The 18,195-nt window shown below is 42.4% G+C and overlaps 1 protein-coding gene across 11 annotated transcripts in view; it reads right to left on the bottom strand.

Moving 5' to 3' along the window:
• Positions 1–18,195, bottom strand: part of PBX1 (PBX homeobox 1) — a 328,066-nt gene that overhangs the window by 21,983 nt on the left and 287,888 nt on the right. For 9 of the 11 annotated variants that reach the window (XM_063625013.1, XM_063625017.1, XM_063625011.1 and 6 more), the window contains one exon: positions 12,843–18,075. The exons of the other annotated variants lie outside the window; for them this stretch is intronic. In XM_063625013.1, coding sequence (XP_063481083.1) covers positions 17,983–18,075 — 93 coding nt within the window. In that variant the 3' untranslated portion in view covers positions 12,843–17,982. Of the gene's footprint in view, positions 1–12,842; positions 18,076–18,195 lie in introns of those variants that run through there. 11 annotated transcript variants of the gene reach the window in all.

The following is an 18,195-nucleotide window of genomic DNA, read 5'->3' as shown; positions in this document are numbered from 1 at the left end:
GGGGCTAATAATGGAGAAAGGATGGATTCTAAACTTACTCCTGCCAGCGACAGTGACCCACATCTTCCCTCCCTTTCCAAGATTCCCCTGGCCCCTCCACAACTCACCACACTTGAGTCACCCTGCCCGTGGCAATTAAACATAACTTGATAATATCACTTAGGGTCATTTTTCTATTTCACAGCTTACCAGACTGAGTTCACGAGGAAAGAACATGGAGACTATTCCTCTTATTATCCCTGCTTTTAAACACAAAGATGCTACTCAGTAAGTAAATGCTGGGAAGATGAATGAATGAAACCACTATTCTATCAGAGCTTGTGCTCCTTACTGAGAACTACTCTGTGCAGGTGCTCTGGGGCATGAAAGATGGGTGAAAACATGCCACCCTATGCGGTCCTCCCTTCTCGACCTCCCTGTCTTCCTCATCTTCCTTGGGGACCATTCCTTGCTCTCTCTGATCTGTATTCAGGTACTGGTATCCACCAGATTCCCTCCTCCAGCACAACCATTGTACCTACTCTGCCTTCTGCCTAGGACTCTCTTTCTGTCCATATTTAACTAATTTGTCAGTTTATAGCTTGAGAGGCAACTTCTCAAGAAGACATTGTTGACCCCGTTGACAAATTCAATTCTTTTTATTATAGACTCTCATAGGACCACGTATCTTTTTTCGTATTACATATCAGAGTTGCAGATTTACACTTACCTGAGTGAATATTGGATTGATATTAGATAACCCCACTAGACAGTAAACACCCTGAGAGGAGGAACTGGATGTTTTTATTTTTGCTTGTCATCCCTGGCACTCAGAACAATGCCTGGTTCACAGTAGGCTCTCGGTTAACATGTGCTGATTAGAGGACCAATACCTTTCCCTAGCTAGGGACCTTAAGAAATAAACATCACTGAGCCCCCACCTCAGCACATCCTGTGAATCCACAACCTGTCACCCCTTGCCCTCTGCTAACGCATCTACAATTATTACAACAGATCTCCATGAAGCTACAATGCAAAACCGATTAGGGCAGCTCCCTGCCAGGGCCCAGCACGGCTGTGGATTGCTGTTGTGTCTGAAGGAAGAGAAGGGTGAGATCTGAGATAATCATTCATTTCCCCCCTTTGGGAAACTTTTTTTTTTTTTTTTTACCACACTCAGCAAATGATGCTCTTGTACCAATAACAAATGTCAAATGCTCTGCCTGGGACTTGGGGAAGACAGAGCATTAGCAAAAGAGGAGCAATTCAATGAAAAGGACAGAATTTCTGTTTAAGAACTGGAAAGTCAAGTAACAAATGTCACTAGAGACTCCAGGGAGACAGCTTTGCATCAACAACCACCACTACAGAAAAAAATAAATACATCCACAGCTACCTTTAATCATCTTGCACTCCCTGCTTCCTGGAATCTTCCACAGGGTCTCTCTCCCTCTCACTTTGACAAGATCCTTAGCTCTCACACTGTAGCATCTATTGGCAATGGCGTTGGCTGGACTGAGTGCTGGAGAAGTAGCCAAGGGGAGCTGTGGGGGCAGCAGATGAAGCCCTATATTATGACACATTAAACAACGTTGCAAATAAGCCAAACCACCATATCTCCAGCCCATGGTGGTTTGGCTTCTGGTAAATCTCTGTTCACGTATTAATCTGACAACTATGAAGCAAATGTGGGGACAGTTGTTCAGTCTTCTCCTATATGAGAAGGTAATTGGGATAACATCTTATTCACCTTTTTATTCCCACTTAGTATCAATGTTTCAACTAAGCTGAAATCAAAGTGTTCCTGGTTCAGAAGACAGCCAGAAAGGTAAATGAGTAATTGCAACACAATAAGATGAGTGCTACAAGAGAGGGATAAATAGGGTGCTGTGGAAGCAATAATCCTTGGTGGGAACTCAGGAATGAGTGGCATTGGCACTGAGCCTCGAAACCCGGGAAGGTGTTCTAGCATGAAGACAGTCATTCCAGGCAGGAGAAATTGTGTGTGCAAAGGAAGGTCTAGTGAAGGCAAATGAACTTTCCTTATTCCAGGATTTTCTCTGGGTCCTCACACTATCAACTTCTGCCCCAAATATTGCAATTGCCTCCTCACTGGTCTTCCTGTTTCCAAACCTGCTTCCCTGTGGTCTATTCACAGCACTGCTGCCAGAGTCAGACTGTTAAAACCTAAGGCATACAATGTTCCTCCTCTATCCCAAACATTCCAAGGCCTCCAGGTTCACTCAAAAGAATAGCCAAAGTTGTTACTAGACCTTACAAGAGGCCCTATGTCATCTGCCCCTCCCTTTCACCATTAATTTTCTGACTGCATCATCTGACAGTCTTCCCCTCACTTTCTCTGATCCAGCCACCTTGGGCTCCTTGCAATTCCTCAAACCTACCGCATATGTTCCTGCCCCAGGGCCTTTGCAGGAGCTGTTCTCTGCCTGGAATACTCTTCTCAGATAACCTAATGGTTTATTTCCTTATTCCTTCCACAGCTTGCTCAAAATTACCTTTTTAGTCAATCCTCTGGACCACCCTATCTTGATTTACTCCAGAACTTCTACCCTCCTTTCTTACCTCTTTCCCTTAGCACTTGTCACTTCTAACACACTATTTGGTTTACTTATTTATTGTGTTTATTGTTGGTTTCCTCTTCTGCTGGAACCTAAGATCCCTGACAACAGACAATTTGGTCAAAGTTGTTTCCTTATTACCTAGTCTAGTGCCTGGCACACGGTGGAGTGGTGGGGAGGTATTTGTTCAATATTTGCTAAGTGAAGGAATAAATAAGTGGATAGTTTAAAATAACTATATGTTCAAGCAAAACACTGGCAGGAATATTCAGGTTTGTTAGACAATCCAGGTCATCATCTCAAGAAGAATTAGGATTCTTTAAATAAATCACAAACTTGATATTTAGAAGTGAGTTAAGCAGAGCTGCTCTTAAACAAAACTACAAGGGCACGCCATGGAAGTTTGTCTTCATACCTGCTGTGTAATCACTTTGAGGTCTCATTCTCTATTAGTGCCCCTTTTTTGACTTCTAGCTACTGAGATGCTGAGATCTCCCTTTAGGGAGAAAGGAGGCGACATATCTCTCATGCCTTATAAGCCTTACTTGAATGGCTTCAATCTCTCCCTCTTTTCCCTCCTCTCTTTTAACATTTCTCCTTTAAAATCTTTTCCTCTTCTCTGTATTCCCTTTCCTCTTTTTTGTTCCTTCCATTTTTCTCTCCTCTTCTGCCCTTTCCACCTCCTCCTACACCATGCTACTCCTCTATCCCAAACCTCCCACCCCTTCTCTCTGTATTTTCCTGTCTTTTCCCCATCTGCGCTCTCCTTCACTGTTTTATTCCCTTTCTCCCTCTTCTTTTTTGCCTTCCTTCCTTCCTCCCTCTCTTGTCTGAGCAAGTACTAAGTGTGTTATGAGGTGCTTTGTTCTGTATGTGAGGGAGATCTGATCCTTGAATTCTAATAATTTATGTGGGGAGCCAAGATACTGAAAGGCGATTCAAGGCAGGACACACTAGAGGAGCTCAGTGGAGAGGTGGATAACTTCAGGAAGGAGAAATAGAATGTCTATGCATGTTCTATGCATGTCTTCTGCATAGAAGACATGGACACCTGCTTGAAGAAGGAGTATGTAAGTGGGTCTGAGTGTGTTAGGGGCCATCATTCTAGGTGGCTGACATCATGGCATCATGAGCAAAGGCAAAAAGGCAAAAAGAAAGAAATAAGCTTGGAATTTCTAGGGGTGCTATAAGAAGACCAGTATGGCTGGAGCCAATAATTTTTACTTGAACCTAATAAAAAGGAGAAAAGATTAATAAAGCCCCCTCAGAATTCAGAATATTCATTTTCTATCATTTTAACAGTATTTCTTTTCCTCCACAGAGCAACCTAAATCTACATACATTTTTTAAAGAAGGCAATTGCTAACTCATCTTAGTGATCATACACTAGTGTATTCCCAGCATTCAGCTGTCAATAAGTATTGATTGAATTATTTGGAATTATATAGCTGCATGACTTGGGGGAAGGTGGAGTAACTATAATCCAGACTTGAGAAGGTTTTAAATCAACATCACCACTGCTTCTGAGTGTGAGGGATTCCTGCCTAGCATCCTTCCAACCTCTCCTTGAAGCTAGATGATTTGAAGTAATTGAGTCATAACATTTCTTGAGCAGCTTTCTTGGGCTTCCTATAGTTCCATCCCTTGATGGGATTAGCTACTCCAAGTCATGCAATTGTAAGAACTTTTAAAATTTTAATCCACATCTGTTCCCATAAGCCCAGTCTAATTCTATTTCTTCCTGGCTTTGTTAATGGACATCATAATTTTAAATTCTTTTCCAAGCTTGTACATTGATGAATGCCGTTGTATTCCTGACCAAGGACCCAGAGATTTGGGTTGTGTTTTGTTTAATCTTGCATCATATTGAGCCAGCATTTCCAGTGGCAGTCCTAGCAGAAGATTCGCCTGGGGTACAGAGCAGTGCCTGGCACCTAGGACGTGGCCAGTACATTTTTGCTTGTTGAAGAAATGCAAGGCTGGTTTACAGATAGCTTGTCAACGTTCATGATTTCCCAAGTAACAACCCCCAGCAAGAGGGGCCAAGAGGACTCACAAACTTTTCAGCAGAGATTTTGCTATTTGCATAGAGGGGGTATTGGCAATGCATAGAAAGTCCCAAAGAGGGAGTCTAGACAATCTGAATAAAGCAGTGATGTGCAGAGAGCTAGGACTGCAGACCTACATGTGAAAGAGCTGGTTTCATGTCACTAAAGGTCAAGATGCAGTGATTTGACTGGAATAAACTTGGGTGCAGAGGATAAACGGTTAATGTGATTGATGCAGTCACAGTTTCTTGTTCTCTGAAACCAAATGCAGAGGGCCCTGCTTGAGCTCCCAGTCCATATGGCTATGCAGGAATTCAGGGCTTTCCAGGGGCCACTAGTCTATCCCCATAGATGTATCTGGAGAATGATCCAGGCCAGCCTGGACAGAAGGCCCTTTTTCTTAGATTTGAGGTAAGAGATGGGAGATTTTCCATTCTCTAAGAAAGTTTACCAGAGCCCTGCCTTTGGGGAACAACTGGGTATCCCTTCTGTCATTAATAAAAATGGTTTCTTGATTTCCATTCAGCTATTGCTCCTTGTATTGATTGGTAAGAAGCTGGAAACCCTAGCCTTCAACTGAGGTTAGGTCAGTCTGGCAGACTTGCAAATAACCCAAAGACTAGCCTTAGAAGATTTTACACATTCAAGTATTTTATACATCCTTTCTCCCTAAAGTAGGATCTCCAGCACCTTGGTCATTGGAAGCCTAGAAAAAAAGCACTAGGAGAGATCAAGGATTCAAAGAAAGTACACGGCATGTATGAAGACAAACTTCAATAACAGCATAGTTTTGTCCAAGACCAACTTTGCCTACTTCCCTTCTAAGCACCAAGTTTGTGATTGGTTGGAAGAATTCTAAATTTTCTTAAGATGAGATCCTGGGATGTCTAGCAGGCCTGAATATCCCTTCCAGTGTTTGCTTTGCAAATTCTTCATTCATTTATTCATTTGGGCCTTTAGATTGTCTGTACTAGGCATAAGTGGGCCACACTGCACAGTCATCCCAAATTCTCTCTTCCTCTTTCTTTAATTGAAATACAAGATCCATAAAGGAAACATTAGTGGGGCTTGAGACTCCTACCACAGGATTGCAAGGTGGCTCTTATGAGAGTTGTGGTTTCAGAAACTCAGATTTGCAGTCAGCCACAGCATGTGTGTGTGTGTGTGTGTGTGTGTGTGTGTGTGTGTGTGCTGGCTCTGGGGGTGGTGACAGAGCATTTTATCAGTGAACTGACACAAAGGAATGAGGCTCTTGTTTATTGGAGGTGTTCATCTACTCTTGGGTTGAGGTGCAGAAATATTTTAGTGACATTTTTACAAACCTGAGGCTAAAAAAGACATTTACAAGGCACATACTTGGACTCTTTGTCCTTAGGAATCAGGTTCGCTCAGATTTTCTAGGAGAAATGGAATCAGTATCTTTTTTTTTAAGTTTGTAATTTTTGTAAACAAAATAGGAGCAGTGGAAAAGTGAACAAGAAATGACGGCAAGCACACTGATTGATCTAGGAGATGACAAGAACTTTTTCAGGAAGAGTAAGATCTTAGCAGCCAGGCTAACTTGATATAAAAGAAAGAAAATATACCCACAGCTAGCAGTTCTATATATAATGGAGCTAGGAAACAGGACAATATTTTAATTATTCTTAGTTCAGGCTTGAAGATGCATCCAGAGAGATATATTAGAGAAATCACACTAATAACTAACACATGTTTAGCATTTACTGTGTGTCAGGCATTGTTCTAAGTGCTTTACATATATTAACTCATTTAATCCTCCCCGTAATTCTATGAAGTAGATACTAGAATTGTCTTCATTTTATTGATGAGGAAACTGAGGCACAGAGAGATTAAGCAACATATCAAAGGTCACATGGCTGGTAATTAGTTATGGTAAAATGGGAAATTTGGTCTTTGTCCCCAGTTCCTGGTACAGAACAACTGAAACCGTTGGAATTTCCTCAGTGATAAGGGTGATAGGAGAGTCTTTTGTTCTAATGAGGTGACTCTTGGCAGGCCACTAGACAGCTTAAGTATGAAGGCTGGTCACCAGAAAGACCAAGACTTGATTAAAAGGTTAGAACTTTCAGCCCCACCCCACAATTCCTAGGTAAGAGGCTATAGCCTGCGTCACCAACGCCTATGGACAATGATTTCGTCAATCATATGTATTTAATGAAATCTACATGAGATCCCTAAACTATGGGTTTCAGAGAGCTTCTGAGTTAGTGAACACATCCACATGCCAGGAGGGTGGCACACCCCAACCCCATGGGGGTCAGAGGCTCCTGTGCTTAGGACCCTTCCAGACCTCCCACTATGTGCCTCTCTGTTTGGCTGTTTATTTGTATCCTTTATAATAAACTGCTAAATGGAAGCAAAGTGGCTTCCTGACTCCTGTGAGCCATTTCAGCAAATTATTGAATTTGAGGAGGGAGTCATGAGGCCTCCCAATGTTTAGCCAGTCATCAGAAGTACGGGTGACACAATACTTGTGGCTGGTGTCTGATGTGAGGGCAGGCTTGTGGGACTGAGCCCTTAAACCTTAGGAGTCTGAAGCTAACTCCACGTAGTTGGTGTCAGAATTGAGTTGGATTGTAGGACACCTAGTTGGTTTTGGGGAATTGGAAGAAATCTTCTCATCTGTTGTCAGAAGTGGCATCAGGAAGAACCTGGCAGTAGCAGAGCTGGGATTCAAGTATGTATGGTCTTTGCTTTTAGGATCTCAGTGAGCAAACCAATGTGTTCCTCAATACCAAAGGATCCAGAAAGCACCCAAAGCAGCAGATAGGAGTCCAGTTATGGTAGCAATTGGAAATGTTCTCACTGGTGATTCAGAAGGCTTCACTAGGCGCGAACGGAAAAGGTGGACACGTTCGAGAGGGGAAAATCAAGAAGATCAGAGGAAAATACTTCAAGGATTATTAGTGAATTCCAACATAGCAGTTACGTGTCTAGAGAAACAGACCTGTCATGTGTTCTGAAGGTGTAGCGCAGGAAATGGGCTCTAAGGGAGGGCTCCTGGGAGGGCGGAAACACACTACAGCCATGTGATGGCTGAGCCTGGGTATGTGCTCCTGGGAAGACTCCACCTGTGAAGCATTACTCAACTCAAGGAATTAAAGCTGAACAGTGGAAGCTTTGGACAGATCCAGAGATACTGAAAAAAAATTAAAAATATAATTGAGAAAAGTATGTTAGGAAAACAAATGTCTGTGCCCAACAGCAGAGAGTGAGCCCTATGCAAGACAGAGAAGGGATGGAACCAGGGAAAGGAGCAGGTTAGAACATTTTAAATTTTGCAGTCTCTGCTGAAAAGGATTTGAGGAACAATAGGAGAGAAACATCAGGGGCGAATCTCAAGGGGAGGGCAGAAAGGAATGTTTCTGCTAATACTGAAGCAGCACCAGTTATTAAGGCCTGGATCTCCAAGGCGGAGGGAAGGGAGGCTTTGTGGGGAGTGGTGCCCAGGGAAGAAGCCCTGCCCTCTGCACCAACAACGGCCTGCTTCAGGATTTGAGCTTGACTCCAGTTGAGACAAAGGAAAAGCCCAGAGAAGGTCATGGGCTGGAGGAATTCCAGAGAAGGAAGCAGCAGAGGTCACAGTGGTACGGGGATAAACATATCTAGGATTAGGAATGCAGGGTTTAAAGGGAAATGGAAATCAAGATAAATCTCAAATATGTATATGAATACCAAGGGGGAGGCGGGAGCCTCAAGTGAGCCTGTGGACTGGAGAGGACTCATTTTACATTTTTGAATTTTTCACAAAGACATGAATATTTCAAAGGTCATTCTCAGAGAAAGGAGGCAGAATGCATAGATTGGATTGTTTCCCTCAGGATATAGGAAGCAGAGTGCAAAATTAACCTCTTGTTGGTGGCTGTTTTTCAACATTATATTTGATAGTGCTCAATTGGCACTGTAAAGACTGAAATAAAAATTGTATTTTTGCTTTTTCACTTGCTCTCTGTCTTTCCTGCTTCCTCAGCAAGTTTTCAAATCTCTTCTATGGTCATTTGTTACCACTGGTCATGTTCCATGCTCTGGGTTCTGGAAACTTAATTGTGCTGTAGGAGTCTGAGCTTTGCTGTGTTTTCTAAATTCTGTGGGTCAGACCAACAGTGGGATATGGTTCAAATGCCTACTAAGTGACTTTCTAGAAAAAAAAAATGGGATACTAGAAAGATTCAAGGTTGGATTAATTGAACTTTGGAGGGGGCAGAACGATTTTCCTCATTTCAGTAGAAGAGGCCAGCTGCTGCTGTAGAAGGAAGGCCTTCAACTTTACTTCTGGCAATGGAATGAGGGTATACTGGCTGGGAATGAACACAGTAGGAGGAAATTGGAGACTGGAGTTGTAGACTACTATTCCTTTGAATTTTAATTTAAAAGAGAGGAACCTAGGCATGGTGGCTCACGCCTATAATCCTAGCACTTTGGGAGGCCAATGTAGGCAGATCGCTTGAGCCCAGGAGTTCAACACCAGCTTGAGCAACATGGCAAGACCTCATCTCTACAGAAAATACAAACATTAGCCAGGTATGGTGCATGCCTGAAGTCCCAGCTACTTGAATAGCTGAGGTGGGAGGATCATTTGAGCTCAGGGAGGTTGAGACGGCAATGAGCCATGTTTGTGCCACCTCAGTCCAGCCTGGTGAAACAGCAAGAACCCGTCTCAAAAAAAAAAAAAAAAAAAAAAGAAAAGAAAAAAAGAAGAAAAAAAAAAGAGAGAGAGAGGAGGATTTTATTTTGAACTTCAACTTCTCTCTGAATATTAGAATCAGAGATTTGTATTCAAATGTATGCGATCACTTGGGGCCTTTTATGCTATCACAAAGTGCGGGTTAACTCTGGTGAGCTATGTTGTGTGGCTGGGCATTGTGGGAGAGAGTGAATTTTGGCTGAGGGTACAGGAGAACCTGGATATTAATGAATGCACCATTTTGATCTATCTAGAAGCATCCAGAAATAAGAGCTGCATTGTCTTTTGCATGGGTCCTGGGAGGTTACACAAGGACAATGATTCTCCAAAGAATGTGGCCCTGGGCAATGCCACTGCTATAACCCTTTACAACCTTCCTTACCTCACCTCTACTATGCCCAAGGTGACCTCAGAACTCTGCCTAAGGCTGGAAGCCATAGGTTGAATCACACTGGCCTCGGTGGTCAGCAAAACCACTTACTTCTTTGTACACTATAGCAGCTTTTATGCAGGAATGAGAGGGAACTCCCCAAAGCAGAACATCATTGCTGATTTAGGGATCCAGATTAAAACAACCTTCTTGAACTCACCCACTGAATGATTTGATAAGACTAGGTTTTTTTTTTTTTTTTTTTTTTTTTGAGACGGAGTCTCGCTCTGTCACCCAGGCTGGAGTGCAGTGGCACGATCTCGGCTCACTGCAAGCTCTGCCTCCCGGGTTCACGCCATTCTCCTGCCTCAGCCTCTCCGAGTAGCTGGGACTACAGGCGCCCGCCACCACGCCCGGCTAATTTTTTTATATTTTTAGTAGAGACAAGGTTTCACCATGGTCTCGATCTCCTGACCTCGTGATCCGCCCGCCTCAGCCTCCCAAAGTGCTGGGATTACAAGAGTGAGCCACCACGCCCGGCCAAGACTAGGTTCTTGTGCCTCTTTCCACACTGGATGTTTCCAGAAGGAAGGCTATATTCTGCATACGAAATCATGGTCAGTAAAATTGACATTTTGTTGCATGTTTTTTTAAAAAAATTTTTTTTAATTTAAAAGGCTTATCAAAGTAAGCAGTGGGAGAGGAGAAGGAACAAAGGAATCTGTAACTGGTTGTAATCAATTAGTTGCAAACACTACTGCACTTGGACCAGTCATGTCTTTTTTTGAAATGGGGATTTGGCCGTGTGTGGTGGCTCATGCCTATAATCCCAGTACTTTGGGAGACCAAGGCAGGAGGATCACTTGAGGCCAGGAGTTCGAGACCAGCCTGGCCAACATGGTGAGACCTCGGTCTCTACTATAATTACAAAAATTATTTGGGCATGGTGGTGCATGCCTGTAATCCCAGCTACTTAGGAGGCTGAGGCAGGAGAATCGCTTGAACCCAGGAGGTGGAGGTTGCAGTGAGCAGAGATCACACGAGACACTGTCTCAAAAAAATAATAAAATAAATAAAAATAAATAAATAAAATGGGGATTTGGTGGAAGTCTAGTCTATAAGGATAGCCATGTACAAAGCTATGGTATGGGAGAAGGGGTGAGCGTATGAGATATTGTGATTTTAAGGGGTTAGACTTAACACTTTACCATACTCTTTAAGATGACTGCTGGCTGCCAGACTTGATTCTTCCAGCTAGCAGTAAACATGTCAGTGTGACCCGAAGATGGCAACAAGGTGGCCCTAACGTACTGTAGCTCTCCCTTCCTAATGACCACAGGCTTGGTGCTAAGGCAAGCTAGAAAACAACATTTGGAGAACTTTGGAAAAAAGGGGTTCTCTCACATTCTTACATTTCCATAGAGCTGGAGACTTCTGTTCCTCTACTTTAAGTGGGCAATATTGGATTGGACATCTCTGGCCCCTGTTAAATCTCTCTCTTGATCTTCTTTGTGAAGAGTAATCAAGCCAAGTGTGGAATGCTGACATGGAAATGTCTCTACTGAAAGTGTGTCCGGTCAATGAAACAGCTATATATGGGCTAGTCTTTTGCTCTTCTTTATCCCATCACTAGGTGTGATGGAGATAGTCAGCTGTCCACAAAGTTACTGTGTGCAATTATTCCCAGGAAGTGGCTGCCTAGCCAGGGACTACTTTTCTAATCCCCACGCCTACCTCTAACCCTGCATTTAGGAATATGAACAGAAGGGAAGTCTTGGTCAAGGCTTTCAAGAAGTGGGTGGGCCTTCTTCACACCCTTTCCCTTCTGTGGGCTAGATGTGAAAAGCTACAGATTCTTGGAGGATGGATGAGCCACAAAGTAGAAGCACCTAGATCCCCGAATTACTTCAAGGAGAGGCAATGACCAGGGACATTTGCCTTAGGCTATACCCTAAGTGAGAAATAGCTTGTATTGCATTTGAGGCAGTATACATTTTTGGTCTGTTTGTTACATGTATTTAGTACCACTCTAAGTAATACACTAGGTGGGTGAGTTAGACTCTAATTTTCCATGCAATTGATAAAGGAAGTAATCAGAGCCTGCTTGCTCCCGTAAGTATATTCTAATGTTTAGATTTGAAGAGAGAACACGAGTCCTCCATTTTGGCTTCTGGTGACACTCACCAACTCAACATTAGCAGATAGCTGTAAACTTTGGAGGCCAATGGGTACTTAGCTTGTCCATTAATAAAAACGATAATTTGATTCCCACGGGCTGGGGATGCTTTGATCTAGTTTCTATCATTTAGAATCGTGATTGGGATAAGTGATTTTTACCTCAACTTTCAATACATACTCGTCTCATAGAGGATCTGGACAGAGCCTCATAGGAGAGCTACAGCATGAAAATGAGAATGTAATGCATGTGATGGCCCTAGAGTAACATGTCAAAAGCCAGACAAGGAGTTCCATCCCACTCTGTGGGTGGGAAGATGGTGTTAAAGACTTGGGCACAGACTTAGGTGTGGAGGCCTGGTGTTCCAGCTAGAACACTGGGGACACCACACTCTGTAACACATCGAAACCTCAAAGGTCAGGAGTTCAATATGAGTGCAGACTATTGGAAGAGATGCTTCTTTGGGATGGTAGGCATAACAGATGGTAGAGATGCACATCTGTTGGGAGTAACATCTATCACACTCCTGAGAGCCTACAGCTGGGTATTATTTGTAACCTAGATTCCTTCCCCTGAAATACCTCTTGGGAACTACAACTTTTCTTATGACCCGATCACAGCAAAGAGAAGAAAAGGAGAATCACTGGGCAGACAGCTATGACTTAGGAACTTAGAATTTATTATGGAAAATACTCCTGGCAACTGGTGCTTGGTGGATGGCTGCCAGTTGCAAGCAGACAAGATGGGGTGCTCTGTCCCTCTGTAATACAGCTATTGTTTACCCACAAATGATCCTTTCTTCCTTCCTTCTTATTTCCTGAGTGAAGAAGGTGGTCCATAAGGTCTCTGCCCCACCACCATAGTATGTAGACCTTTCAGTGATTAGGGCAACAGTTTCAACCATAATCTACACTAATGCAGGCCTAGTTTGGGGAAAGAGAAGTTGCCAGCATGTAAGAAAAGAAATGTGCACAAAATACAAGTATTTTTTTTTGCAACAAAAGAAACTATTTATTTGGAATATGCATTACCAGTACAAATTAGGAGACTGTAAAACCTACACCGTGTTAGTATCATTAGAGAACACAAAAGTTCAGTTGGAATCAAAAGGGACAGAAGCCTGTGCTCTCACAGAAGCAGAAAAGCTTAAATTTTCAAAACCAAAACAGAGCAGAGCTTTGCAGGTTTATATTCTGAATAATAAGAAAAGGGGAGGGGTAGGGGGAGAATAAAACCAACAACCAAAGGAAAGCATTTCAAAATGAAAATGCCAAAGAAAAGAATAAGAGAGAAAAGGAGAAAAACATTGAATGTTTTATTTATTTTAACAAAAGAAAAAAAAGTCTACAAAAAATAAAAGATTCCAGGAAGCTTTGAGCTAGGGATTGAAACCATAAAGGTGATGTGAAAAGCTTATCATTATTTTGTTATGACTTCAAGAGTACAAGTGTTCAGGTAGAAATATTTCCTAAAGTGTTGCTCCACAATCCTGCATTCTTTCTTTACTTTTCTTGCTTAAGTTCTGACCACTTTCTGAACATAATTTGTTGAATAATGGTATTTAAAATGAAATTTTTTCCAGATAATATGGCTTTCTTTTTTCCTGTAATAAAAACATTCCAAATCAAGCCAGTTTTGCAATTTGCTTTAAGCAGCTGCCTAAGTCAGAGGTTACTAAGAGGTGTACTTTGTGAAGTAAACTTAACCCCTTAGCATTAAAACCACAGCATTGAGCCTGGCCCAATATCTCATTAACTCTTCATCCAAAACCAGGACTCAGCTGGCAGACTGGCCCCAAGGACTGCTTCCTGCATGTAGTTTACTTAGCCAATGGTGCCCATCATACCAGCATCTCCTGCAGGACTCTTCTGGAAGAAAAGGCCTCTCTAGTTGGAAGAGGCCTCATGGAATGTAGTTATTAATTAGAGAGAAATAAAACAAAGTACTTGGCTGTGACAAGCAGAATCAAAAACGGCAAAAACCTTTCCTGATAGCATAAAAAGTTCCCTTGGACTAAATGTTTTGAAGTTTTAAAAGGCTAAAAGGAGAAGCATGTCCCTGATTTTATTTTTCTCAGGGACTGCATGAGTGTCACACTCTCTGGAAATGCAGGTGAGCAATGAGACATCAACATGGGCTTGATCTTTGCTTTTGGCATTAACTGAATTCCGAAGCAAAGTAAAAGAACAAGCCTACTTGTTCTTACTACTCTGCCCAAGTCATCTTTTCACATCACCTTGTATACATATTGAAGAAAAACAGCAAGATCATAATCCTGACAATTAAAAAAAAGCCCCCCCAATAAACAAACCAAAAATAACACAAAACAAAACATTTTTTTTTGTATTTTTAAGAGCAAGAATAAAGAAAAGAAAAGAATTTATTTCTGGGTCTCAAAGTTAATAAACATAATAATGTGTTAGGTTGTACCTATTATGCTCACTATTCCAACCTTTTTTTTTTTTAGTTTACAAAATGAATTACTGTCACTTTTAAACATTGTGAAACAAGAAATGGATGTGCACAACTCGACACTTTTCTAGCATTCTTGAACTAATTCACAAATGCAAGAAAATAAAAGAAAAATGAGGGAAATGATGAATGTAGGTAGTTTGGTGTTAAAAACTAATGCAGGAATGATGCGCATTGTCACAGAAGGAAGAGGGGAAATTCCCCATCCTGTTTTGCGTGCTATGAGGGTCATTTTTAAAATTTTTATTATAAACACTATTAAATTCAGACCGCTTTTTTGGTTTTTTTTTCTTTATCTGAATATACAAGAACATTCATTATCAAATGTTCCTCATCAATACTACAAAGAACGAGACACAAGTCGCAAGAAACAATGGAAAATGTTAATAAAGCTGAAAGAATCATTGAGTATTTTTTTGTTTTTTTTTTAAAGTTTTTTTTAAATTTGAGTTTCTGTAGTTTCATCTTTTTTGGTATCGAAGTCAGGTTTTTCTGGGCAGAAAAACAAAAAGCAGGAAAGAGAGAGACAGAGAGAGAAAGATGTGTGAGAAAAGACAACCAGCAAATAAAGAATCACCACCATAGCAAAATGAAACATAAATTGAAAGAAGGTGCCACTTGGCAAATGTACTGCACGGGCGTCAATTCCACGCCAGGGGAGGAGGAATTAGGAATGAAAAGGAGGAGATAAGGAAGAGTTACAAGGTGGGCAAACCCAGGGTCTAGTATCGTTTCTCAGGGGAAATTCGCTATTGGGGAAAATGGAGCACTCCCACATCTATTAGAAAATGAAGAAATCCTGGGGTGCATCTTGCTATCTATAGGACTGGCCTCATGTGAATTCCCAGGAAGCTGTGTTTCCAGAGGCACGCTCTTTCCAAACCCATCCTGCTGCTCTCAGTGTTCTCCTGCTTCGCCTAATGTGGACAGATCTCACGGATGCCACGTTGGAAGTCGGAAATGATAGTGGGCTTGCAGGGGGTGCCAGGGGGAGGTGCTGGGTATAGAGAAGACTAAGTGAAATGCTGGTTGGGGAAAATGCTGTGAAAGCTGATCATCAGTGAAAACTACTGCCCGGGGAGAAACTGCCTGTGCAAATGTAGCACTGTTCTGATCTTTTGCATTAACTTAACATGGCAATTATTCAGGCCACATCAGGAGTCACTCTTGTTTCCAAGAGAACCCTTTTGTCTCTCTTTCATACTTTGTCCTAAGTCAAGCAAATGTGGTTCAACCATGTTCTTGTGTGGGTAGTTTCATTATATTCCTGCCACTAAGATGGAGTTCTCCACTGATTCTAATCACTATGAAGTTGTCACAAAAATGCTCCTTCTAGGCATCTGTTCCGATTAGGGCAGAAGTTAGTAGACACAACCTTTCTAGTGCCTTTTAGTCATCAAGGCATAATTTCATTTTGCTAAATATTTAGTTTTTGCATTTCCTTCAAATACACATTCCCTTGAGTTTCTTCAGTGGCATCCCCTGCTTCCCTGAGCACACACAGTGTTTTCTATTCATGACTGTAGAGACATGCAGAATTTCCATGTTCTTGCTAGCTGCCCATTCTCACCCCTCAGGGTCTCATACTTCTCCCTGGAAGCCTCTCAAGCAGTCAATGTGACAGGGACCAAGTATGTACAAGGCAACATATTGGGTTCAAATGCAAACTAAGAGAACCAGGGCCTGTTTTTCTAGTTTGGAAGTTTTTCTTTATCCTAAGAAACCACACAGACCAAAACCAAGATCAACAATAACTCTTCTCTTTGTCATCATGGTGATGACATCAAGGTACTGATATTAACCAGAAGTTACAAAAAGAAAACCATTTATTGTCCCTAGATGGCATGAACCTGTTTATTTCAGGGACATTACTTCCCCTGACTTCGCATTTACAGATGGATATGAATAAAATCAACTTCTTCAGTCTCTCCCAGGCCTCTTAGTAAGCCAGGCATAACAGTTCCCATCTCACGGATGAAGAAAATGAGGCACCAAAATATTTGACCACCTCCCACTTAATCAAGTGATAGAGCTGCCATCTTTATAGCTGGTAGGGTTGGCTATGAAGATGGTGAGCTCAGGTGACTTTTGAGAATAGCTTTCATGTACATGCTATTTTCTCATGTATTTTTAGTACACGCTGCGTTCCCAGGGAATAAAAATCACTGTGATGATTTCAATGAAAACATTACCTTCCCTTTCCCCGTGATTCTCAGGTCCTCAAATGAAGCTAGCAAAAGTTCACATGAGCCACGTTCTTATACAACTCTTTCCTCCAGAGCAATAGGTCAGGACCAAGAACATAGTGTGGTATAACACTTTGGAAAATTAATACAGTGTGCCTAATATAAAACAAAAAATGAAACAGAACCAAGTACATCAAAGACATTGTAAATACTGTATGTGGCTCCCTGAGTGCTCCAGAGGTGGTGGGAACAAGAGTAGTTTACACTGGAAACCTGGTCTTCCTCATGATCAGGTCCTGTGTATGCCATTCTGGTAAGTGCACGCTAATGGGCCTGCAGGTCCTAGAAGCCCCAGACACATACTGCTTCTCTGTGTCGGTGACCTTCACTTAGAGTCACTAATTCCCTCTCTCGGGCTCATAAGGTATAGTGCTACACTTATTAATGTAGGTAATTGTATATGGCATCTTGGGAAAGTGAGGATGTGAGATGGTGCATGTGCCTGCATGTGCGTAAACGTGTGTGTCTATAAAGGCATAGTTGAGGTTGAAGGGTTTCAGGATAAGAACTTTCTATTCCTTTCTGATGCATTCATCACCATGCCTAACTCAGGCCCAGTTTTGCAATAGGTTCTAAATACTGCTTTCCGAGTATTGAATGGTCTCCAAAGACTGTGCCTCTGAAACTGAGAGCTGTTCCTAGCAGGATAAGAAAGCCTGTAGGAATTCTCCACCTGCTGTTCCCGTGTCCTTCCCTGCTGCCTGACTTCCTGCCCAGGAACCAACCTAGTGGAGATGAAACTGAAAAATGTGGCACCTTTAGAATCCCAGCTATGACAGTCCCCAGTGAATAGCTGGGGCTAGGAAGGAAGAGGAGGAAAGTGTTCCAATCAGTACTGTCCCCAGGAAGGAAGAGCAAGAGAAAGCAGGGAGGCCTGGAATGAGTAGGGCAATGTGGCGTATTCCTGCTAAGAGGTAGTGAGAGTAATAAGAGAAACAGAGAAGGATTTTCTGTTAACATAGGGAGTGAGGGATTCGAGTGAGGTAAATTTGGCTCCTCAAACCACCAGCATGAAAACGTACAAACACTTTTATTATTTTCTTTGTAATTTTTTCCTCTTTAAATTCCTCTAATTGTTGAAAATATCCTTCAGTGATATGAGAGAGGGCGGGGACCCCGGGAGTCTAGGACAGAGGCACAGGGGCAGGGAAGATGACGAAAACCAGGCTGACAGCTGGAGGCAGGGAAGGGTGGCTTCTACCCAGAAAAAAAAGGGAAGAGAGTATAAAGAAGTGTCCAGATTGGCTGAAATAGCATCCCAAAGAAGAGAAGAGAAGGAGACTCTTATTGTGTTTGCTGATTGCTTCGACCTCCAGTCTGACCGCTTCAGCGTTGGGAGAGAAACCCTCCCTCCTGCCCCTGCCCCAACTGGGGCACAGGGTCAGCCGGGATGCGATTGCTGGGAGATCAGTTGGAGGTATCAGAGTGAACACTGCCAGGGCCTTCTGTAGGGGAGGTCACTGATGAAGGGGTAGTAGCATCCTGCCAACCTCCATTAGCCTAGAAGGGAAAAAGGGAGAGAAGTCAGTCTTCTGAGATTGGGTGGCTGTTTTCAGCAGACAATGACAATGAGGCATCTTGTGTAAAGGACCTAGCACAGTGCCTGGCACATGGAGACAC

Source organism: Symphalangus syndactylus, chromosome 12, assembly GCF_028878055.3.
Source record: "Symphalangus syndactylus isolate Jambi chromosome 12, NHGRI_mSymSyn1-v2.1_pri, whole genome shotgun sequence".
NCBI lineage: Eukaryota > Metazoa > Chordata > Mammalia > Primates > Hylobatidae > Symphalangus > Symphalangus syndactylus.
Note: the sequence above shows the minus strand (reverse complement) of the source record. Positions and strands in the feature narration are given on the sequence as shown.